This window comes from Leptonychotes weddellii, chromosome 13, assembly GCF_054177405.1.
Source record: "Leptonychotes weddellii isolate Sample4059 chromosome 13, ASM5417740v2, whole genome shotgun sequence".
NCBI lineage: Eukaryota > Metazoa > Chordata > Mammalia > Carnivora > Phocidae > Leptonychotes > Leptonychotes weddellii.
This window is the reverse complement of record NC_138381.1, coordinates 47,761,114-47,770,347: the sequence shown is the minus strand read 5'-3', so window position 1 is coordinate 47,770,347 and position 9,234 is coordinate 47,761,114. Positions and strand designations below refer to the sequence as shown.

The 9,234-nt window shown below is 58.8% G+C and overlaps 1 protein-coding gene across 2 annotated transcripts in view; it reads right to left on the bottom strand.

Annotated features, from left to right (window-relative positions):
* Positions 1-200: 200 nt before the first annotated feature.
* The window catches only part of EMILIN2 (elastin microfibril interfacer 2), a 52,125-nt gene continuing 43,091 nt past the window's right edge, over positions 201-9,234 (bottom strand). For both annotated transcript variants that reach the window (XM_031033250.2, XM_081801552.1), the window contains exons 5-8: positions 6,117-6,533; positions 4,848-4,880; positions 4,188-4,316; positions 201-1,204 (exon numbers count right to left, since the gene is read on the bottom strand). In XM_031033250.2, the coding sequence (XP_030889110.2) occupies positions 867-1,204; positions 4,188-4,316; positions 4,848-4,880; positions 6,117-6,533 (917 nt within the window). In that variant the 3' untranslated portion in view covers positions 201-866. The remainder of the gene's footprint in view (positions 1,205-4,187; positions 4,317-4,847; positions 4,881-6,116; positions 6,534-9,234) is intronic.

Here is a 9,234-nt window from a genome sequence, read left to right as displayed (position 1 = left end):
CTGGTTTTTTCATAAGCAAAAAAAAAAAAAAACAAAACCCAAGTGTGTAGCTTGCATAGTGAGGGGTAACAATTACATGGTTGAGATTGATTTATGCAAGCTTGCTTTCTACAGCCATTTAAAAAAGTCAATTACCTTTCTGCAGTTTGTTTTTAGCAACACCTCTCAATCCAGAAGGCACCAGACTTCAGTAACTTGAAGTGGTTTTACATCTTTATTGACACTCCCTGCCTTTGCACTTCACATGTACTCATCATTCAAGGAGCCCCCCAGGCTGCACAGTCTCCCAGCCTGCCTGCACCGCTGGGCCAGGGCCTGGAGCGCGAGGCGGAGCCAGCCCAGGCCAGCCTGCACCTTGCCCCCAGGTCTCTGTGGTGGCACGTGCGGCTTCAGCACTTGAGTGTTTAACCTTCTCCTGCAGGCGCTGTGAATAAAGACTGTGGCCACCAGCACCGCCTGGCCTGCCCTCATCCCCTCCGCCCTGTAGCCCAGCAGCTCTCCCTCCTCCAGCAGCAGGTCGCGCTCCGCAGTGGGCACCCGATCGGCCCCACTCAGGCCCCTCGAGCAGAGCTCCTGCCGATGCGGCACCAACGCTGGGGGCCGCAGGGGAGGGAGGACCCCGCTCCTCAGGTAGCTGGGCGCAACGACAGCAGGCCATGGCCCCGTCAGGCACATGTGTCCTCGCCACCCGCCGGGGAACACTCAGGTGTGTGGCCTCGGCAGCCACGTCAGGCCTGAATCTCGGGGGAGGGGTTGGGATGTTCACAGAAGACTAGACCAGTGCTCCAGTTACATACATCAGAAACTGCATATATTAAAGCTTCCCAGTTCTTACGACTCTTTCCCAGTACCTTTCCCCAGCCACCCTAGAGGTGAGAAAGGAAAGGATATAAGAAAACCCCACTAAACGTGGAGTACATTTCATCAAAGTCCGTGTGAGCCAACCGGCCCCCAGTCACCACGATGTTGACACCATCTCCTGCCTTCAAGTGCACGACGAGGTGGAACGCCCCCGGGCCCCCACAAGTGTGCAGAGCCCCCTGGGGCCGGTGGTATTCCAGGAACTCCCTCTTGTAGCCGGCTGTGTGCAGCTGGGCCACACTGGCATTGGAGACCGACAGGACAGCCTCCACGTACGCGTCCCTCTCAGGAGTGAGGGTGGCTGTGATCAGGTAGCGCCCATCATACGGAGCCGTGAAGATGCCTGGGAGGAGGAAGGCAGACACTCGTGTCCCGGGACACCATCCCTGCATCTTTGGCACAGGTTGTCCGTTAACCCAGATTTGGGAGACTAACGATCTGTTTTTCCAGGACTGTCCCAGGAGACAAACCGGGAGAGTTGGTCACCCGACCCATAGAAGGCAGGCTGATCTGAAGGGAGGTGGCCCCTTTCTGTACTTGAACCTGCCCTACGCCCACCCAGCGACAGACCCCCTTAGCTGGCACTGCCCTTTGCAACAAACCCAATCCTCACGGTGAGACCCCGTCTTCTGCTTGTAACCTCCAGAAGAGGACAAATACTGCCAAACCCCCAGCATGTGGTACGATCACCGTAACTCACCTCCACCCAGAGCAGCCCTCAGAAGAACTTGCCCCCGCAGTTGTGCAGGGAGAGAACTAGCCAGCCTTGCTGGAAGAGAGCTCAGGCCCTCTAACATTCCCGGCAGCACGGCATACCCGCCTTCGCCGTGCTGTGTGTGCAGCACCGGCGGCAAGAGTCAGGGCTGGGGCCCAGCCCGGGGCCCGCTCCTACCTCCCCTAAGGTTTAGTGGGGCGGCACCAGCTGCCCGGATTCTGGTTGCCATTTGGGAGTTTTCTCCAGCATGGAAAGCACCCCAAGACCCACTTAGAATAAGCCTCACAATGTGTGTGCTGGGCACAGAATCTACGAAATGTTTGAGTTGCTTCCTGAGGAGACGGGGCCAAAAAGAAGCCACAAAGCTTGTGGGAGAGACCACAGCCAGTCCTCATGCAGAAGAGCCAGGCTCCTTGTCTTGGACCAGTATACAGGTGGCATCCATTTATGGCCAGAAATAAGCTGGCATTCATTGAGCCAATGACCCACAGGTTCTGGGCCTGGGGAAGCAGTGCTCGGAGGTAAGGAGATGGCATGAGAAAGAGGAGCTAGATTTGTAGATGGACCATTTGCAAAGCGACAACTGGCCCCAAAGCCAGACGAGGTCGGAGCCCGCACCAAACGCTTACAGCAGCCACTTCCCCTGGGCTGTGGGAAGGGAGCTAGACATGGACGCTGACCACAGGCCAAGAGTGACAGAATGGAGGGCCCAGGAGCTGAGAAGGAATCTCGGGGGCTGGGTCTTCATCTGCCCTGAAAAATAGAAAATGCCAGGCCACCCTGCTCTCTTCCCTAGCTTGTAATGGTGAGTAATCTGAAGCTCCACAGTCTTCCTGAGAGGCACCTGGACCCTGAAAACAGACCTGGTCCCAGCACTCCGGGCCCATGGCCTCTTTCCTCACTTAGAGACTGCCTGTGCTGAGTCCACACTCAGGGTCCCCCAGAATTTCCTTTACTGAGGACCTGCTCAACGAGAGAATACAGTTCTGGGCTGGGCATCCTGGAATGTGCCAGAAATGTGCCACCGTCCCTTCTTGCCAAGACCACCTGACCTGTCAGGGTGGACAAGCTATCCCCACCACCGAGGCAGCATGGAGTGAGGGCTCCAGGAGGAGGCTGCATTTGAGTAGAAAATAAAGGTCCCTGAAAGCAAAGGCACTTCTTGCACCCCGGCCTGCCTCTATGGCTCAAGAGCAGGTTAAAACTGCAGAGTCCTGGGGCACCTGGGTGGCTCAGTTGGTTAAAGGTCTGCCTTTGGCTCAGGTCATGATCTTGGGGTCCTGGGATCGAGCCCCATGTTGGGCTCCCTGTTCAGTGGGGAGTCTGCTTCTCCTTCTGCGCCTCCCCTCATGCTTGCTCACTCAAAATCTTTAAAAAAAAAAAAAAAAAAAAAGAGTCCTGCGCTTGACTTCCAACTGGCCTGGAGGATACTTGAGTTCCATTTTTTTCAAGCTCTGCAGGTTATTTTTATGCTCACTAAAACTTAAGAACCACGTGGGATTTATTAGACGGCCACGCAGGGCAGACATGAGGGTGAGGGCTAAAAACTCTGCTGAGAAGGAATCCCGTAACCTCCCTCAACTCCCACCTGCCGTCACACCCATGTAGCTCCTGGGCGAGGACCCGTGTGGGCACCTCAGCACGCTGGCGCTTGATGGGCTCAGAGACCGGCTTCTCAGACTCTGGGGGCTACTCGGGAAAGGCCGCCCAGCTGCGTGGGCCCTCAGCACCTGCGGCGGGGCTCTGCCCTGACCTGCCCTGGGCCCACCTGGAGCTGTACTGCCCTCCGTGCTGCCCAGGGGCTCAGCAGGGAAGGGGGGCCCTGACCCGCCTTCCCTTCATATGGGGGACAAGATGCCCGTGTCTGGCCTCTCAGGAAGGCTCTGACTCCAGTCTCCGGGGACAAAGATGGACAGAAGCCCAGGCTCAGGTGTGATGGAAAGGAGGAAGCTTACACCGCAGGAACCTGAGGTGACCTTGGTCCTCACTCTCGTCAGGGGCTGGGGAACAACACAGTTGCCACAGGCAGAACCCAGGCCCACAACTGAAGTCGTTCTGTTCCAGAGCAGGGGACCCCACAAGCAGGGTCTGGCCCCTTCTGGAAGGAATGCTGTCCCCTTTCTCGGCTCTGTTCATAAACAACAAGCTTCTGAAGGAGACAGGGCAGGGGGTTGGTGTCCCGTCTGTCCTGTCTCGGTGTGAGGACAACAGGACACTGAAAAAGGCCTCTCGCTGGCATGGAGGGACAGCTGGGGGTGGCCAGGGCGCAGTAACTGTGGTGGGCAGAGCTCCACGACCTCCACCAACAAGTGGAACGGCGCTTCCCATGGCAAGTGCCGAGGGCTGGTATGCTGATCTCATGACTAGAAAATGTCACCGCACACCCACCCACCCTGCAGCCTGTGAGCTGGAAACCTCCATCAAACCCCACCAAGTGGGGAAGAGCACCAGGGGCCAGCTGGCCCCTCACGCGCCTGCAGCTGCCCAGGCATCTCCTCCAGCGTGGCGCCCCCACCCCACCCCACCCCACCCCACCCACAGGCCCCGGGGAAGCAGACGGGACCGGGGGCCCCACTGGCGTTGGGAGACAGCGCACGGTCTCCGAGCTTACCGGTGTTGGGGTTGTACACATCTCCGTCGTTCACCAGCACTTTGTTAAAGAGGACGACGCCGCCGTCGCTGGGGAAAGGCTTCTGAGTGAGCCCCGCAGAGAAAGACACCAGAGAAGGCACTGGAACCCCTGGAGCCGAGAGGACGTGGAACATTCGCAGGGGTTAGAGGGCAGGGCCTGGAGCCCTGAGGCCTGTGTGCCAGGCTGGACAGGCAGCCTCAGCTGTACTCTTCCGCCTTAAGGTGGTAAAGCCCGTGGGACGCGCAGTGGGACGCGCACTGGCCGGGGGTGGACACGCGAGGCCGCATGCACGTGTGAGAAGCTGTGTGACCCCGTGCCCACCCTGAGCCCCCGACACCCGCACGTGCGCAGGGTGGGGAACCGGGAAGCTGGGCGCGGCACCAGGCAGAGACCCGGCCGGTGAGCCTCTCGGCCAACTCCGCGAGCTGGCTGAGGTATGAGGGCAAGTCCTTGTCTCGGGCATGACCCTGACCCTCTCTGAGGAGCAAATCTTGGCGGCGGGGAGGTCAGTCCAGTAGGTGGCGGTCTCCCCCTCAGCTGGTGGACCCCGGCTTCCACCCACACTAACAGCCCAGAGGGAGCACGCGGGACACGCCGCCGGGGAGGGGCAGAGGCGGCCTGGTCCCCCAGCACACGTACCTGGGGAGGCTACCGGAGGGGAGTTGGGGTATCCTGAAAAACAAAATGGGGTCGAATGTCAAACAGGAGCCCCGCTTTTTCTCCCTGCTCCTCACGCTATTTCTTTAAATAGACCAAACAAGCACCCCCCGCCCCCGGCAAGCTGCCTTCCCAGAAGGAGAGGCACAGCTGTGCCCCCGCGGTGCCTGCTTCCTCACTGGCCCGCTTCTCCCGACCAGAGAAGAGCCCTAAGGGCAAGCTGGCTGACCGAGGAAGAGAAAGAGGAGGCTGGACGGTGCTTGCGGCGTGACTGCATGGATGGGTGGGGGGTGGAAGCGCGGATGGACAAAGGGCCAAACGGCAGGAGAGGCGGTACAGACAGCCGTAATGCCTGGCACGGCCAGGAGAGGAAGCATCCTCTCCGGACAGGCACAGTCGCCTGGGGGAGAGCTGTGATGGCTGCAGCTTGGGGTGGCTGAGCAGGAACCAAGCACCGTGCTTCCCTGTGTCCCCGGCATGGGCCCCGCCTGCCTGGCAGCCATGGCGCTTCAGGGGCCCCTGGTGCGCGGGGTCAGCCTGCTCCGCTTTGCACTGTCCTACGCAGCACCCTCCGCTTACCTGTCCCCGCCCCGAGCCTCCGTTCCCGCACGTGTTAAACGGGACTACTCTGGACCGCACAGCGCAGTCAGGACAGCTACAGCAGCCCCAGCACCTGATTCAGTCCCTGGCACGCAGCAGGGGTCCCACACCTGCTCGCTCCCTTTTTCTTCTCCCTCCTGCCTTGCCCTGCACAACTCGCAAGTAGCCCTTCCTGGCCGAGTGCTGAATGAGGCTTTTCTCCATCACCCTCAGAGCTGCCCCCAAAGCTCCCACTATTACCCCCACTTTGCCTGTGAAGGAGCTGAGCTTTCCAGGGGTTACGAAGCTGCCCCAGGCCCCAAAGCCTGTGGTCACATGGCTGAGATTTGAGCCAGAACCTTCTGGCCCACCCACTCTGAGGGGCGGTGTTCTCTGCTGCTGCGGAGGCTCCCAGTCCACACTGGTCTCCTAGGTACACTTTCCTACTGGAACTGGGACGAGATGTTTACTGCACTAACCCTGGGGGTGCCCCAGCCTCTGGGGGTTCGATTAGCATGAACTCATCCCTCAGCACCTCTGAAGAGCTCTTTTTTGGAACTTGCACCCGGAAAGACCCTGCAGCAGACCCCCTAAGGCTCAGGCTGACCCTCCATATATTCTCACAATGCCCCCCGCCCCCAACTCAGATGTGCCCAGCCACGGGGGCCCTACCTGGTGCTCCCGCGAAGCCTTCGGCGCTGGGGATGGGCCCCTGCCCCGTCTGGCCGTCCACTCCTTGGGGCAGGCCCCTCCCCGACACGCCCATCCTCCCCGGAGGCCCGGCCTCTCCAGTCTCCATAATAACCCCCGTGGAGCCGGGCAAGTAGGGCATCCCTGTCCAGCCCGGCCGTGTTGGCGGGGGCAGTGGCTGCGGGGGTCTCTTGGGCAGGACAGGCCACTGGTCCGTGTGTGGCCGTCTTCTGGGGTCCTCAGGAAGCAGGGGAGCGCTCGGTGTCGGCAGAGGGGTCGGCTCGGGATGAGAGGCCTCCGTGGGGGCCTCCTCCAGAGCCGGGTGGGAGGGCCTTCCAGGCACCTGCGGGGTCTTTCCTCGGGGCGGGGGGGGCGGCAGTGCTTCTGAGGGCTCCTCGGCTGAGCATTTGGAAAGTGGAGAGAAAGGTTAAGAACCTCAGACTCGACTGCTCAGCCCCAGGCCCCTGGGTGAGACCTGATGGGCTCGGCAGCCTGGGAAGGTATGTGCTTGTGCATCAGCAGCGTCCTGGGCACGGGCCTGGCGAGCCCAGCGCATCCACCAGAGCGGGGGCACAGCATGCCTCACAGCTTCAGAAGGTGGGCCACGGGGCAGGCTGCTCTCAGGTCACCCAGGAGCTGGTGAGGTCACTGGGGACCCCTGCACAGTGGCCAGGGGAGGTGGGAGGATTTTCAGCCTTTCCACACAATGGTTGCCTCCCCAGAACAGCACCATTCTTGGCCCCAGCACTAAAACTTCGGATTTCACCACATGATGATACCACAGGTCTATCACGAATTACTGAACGGGACCTGCTGCCCCCAACCACCTTATGTTCTCTCAAACCGGCAAGTCTGGGGGTCACTGGATGGTTCCACAAGCCAAAGCCCTGCCGAACGCAGATGCCACAGTGACCCCAGCAGGCGTCAGGGAGCTTAAGGCCCCTCTGCAGCAGGCACAGGCCCCAAAGGAGCAGAAACACCCTGCACCTCTTGCCACATCCTTAAGCTCACCAACTGAGGGGAAGTCCACCGGAGGAAACTTCTGATTCACATTTCCCTGCCCTCGGGGGATGGCGCTGTGACACACCAGGAAGCAGCCAGCCCTTCCTCCTATGAGTACATTCCTGGAACCAGGCAGGCTTCCAGGAAGGCTTCCTGAGGGTCCAAGAGGCGTCTAAAAATAACCAGGAATGGCAGATAGCAGCCTCCAGCCCCACCCACCTCTGCAATCTGTATGGTACCTGCAGGGCCCAAGTCCCGGAGCTACACAGTGATCAGTGATCGCATCTGGACCCACTGTCTCGTTTTCAAACTCACCAGGGTAACTGTGGTGATTGTACACGTGCTCCCCGTCCACCAAAGAGCCACGTAGCTCACCCACCTCCAGCCCCAAAGGGACTGACCAGTGCTCCATGAGAGAATTAAGCCCTACGGAAAACGATTCACCACTTTCTCAGTCATACTAAGGATAATACAGAGCTAATACTTAGATACAGAGAAGAGAATTCGCATCACTCAATGGAACAGCGTCAGGCCTCAGTTCTCTTTCAGAACCCTGGTTGAGAAGTGTTGGGTTAGACAGAAACTGAGGCAGAGGGACTGCAGACATGGGGACATCAGCCACAATGGAGGAGAGGAGTGAGAGAACAGTCTGGAAACACAAAGTCTGCCCGCTGCATTAGGAGGCTCCCAACCCCCTTTTCCTGCTTCGCTCCCAGGACACTAATAATAGCTTAGGTTGGAGAAGGGGAGAATCTTCAAACTGGCCCCATAATGAAGCCCCCCGCATGAAATCTTACCCAGTGCCTCACCTTTACACATGAACCATGGTCAAGATCACAGGGTGCGCAAGGAAAGCCTCCAAAAAGAAAGAAGGCTCTTTAAGGGTGTTACATGTTTGTTTTCTTACATTGTGTGTTTCTTCAGAGTTCTTTTCATTAGTTGGGTGACTTGTTTTAGTCTCTTTCAATTTGTTTGTATTGTTCCTGTCATGCTGGATAATGAGCCGTTCAGGACACATTTTAATAATCTTTTATCCTCAGGGTTTGGCACAGAGCCTGGCACCTGACATTGAGACATTTAAGTGTTTGGTGAATGAACGAAGGCTGGAAGATACTATGGGCCGCACTCTAACTCCTGCCAGCCATTGCATTAGGTACCTGAATTCTGCCCAAAACTCATTGTCACCAAGGGCAATGCTGGTCCTCAGAGACAGCGACAGCTCTTTTATAGCCACCACTCCCTCAACACCCAGGCTTGCCACACCGAGCAGAAGGCAAAGAATGCACAAGTATACCCCTTGGAACAAATATCCTCCACTAATCTCCTTGGGGAGGACACCCAGGCCTGCTGTGGGCAACTGACTGCTCCGAGGCGTCTCAGCCAGGACAGTAAGGAGAGAGCCGCCCTGGGTCCAGTCATTTCCCCAGCCCGCCCCCACCCCACCTCCCCACCGCCCCCCAGCTCATGCCCGCTCTCCAGCATCACGGTATCACGTGGTGTTTCCAATGCATATACATTTATTACAAAGTTGTAACAAAGACTGGACAGCATTTTGCTCATTCTGGAGAGATCACTCCTGGCAGTGGATGTCTTTCTGAGCTCAACATGTGTTTCTAATTCAGAGAGTGACCATTTGAACTGAGTTGTCCCGAAGAGCCCAGTGTTGCTGCCCCGGGCGTCTAACCTGACAGCAGCATAGGAAGGGCCGCCGCGGGCCCCAGGTGCGCCGCCGCGGGCCGGGGAACCGCTCCAGGCTCCAGTCCTGATTTGCCCTTGTGGCCCCAGGCCGCCCCCGCCGGCGGGCAGCACCCCACCTTCTGCGGACGGGCCTGGTACCCGACTACCAAAGGCCACTCCTGCCCCTCTAGAATTCTGACTTCACGAAAGCGAAGACCTGCGGAAGCAAATCCCCAGGAACCCGTGAGCTGATGTGCTAAGAACTGGTGTCCTGCAGCCGCTTTGCGCCCCAGCTGGGCGGACAGGAGTCCGGGCTGTGTCTGTGTCCTGCGGCCGCCAGGGAACACCAAAGGGAGGCCTGCTGCATGGTGGGGGGAGACTGCAGGAAGGAGGGCCCTTAGGTGGTGTCTGTTACAGAAGC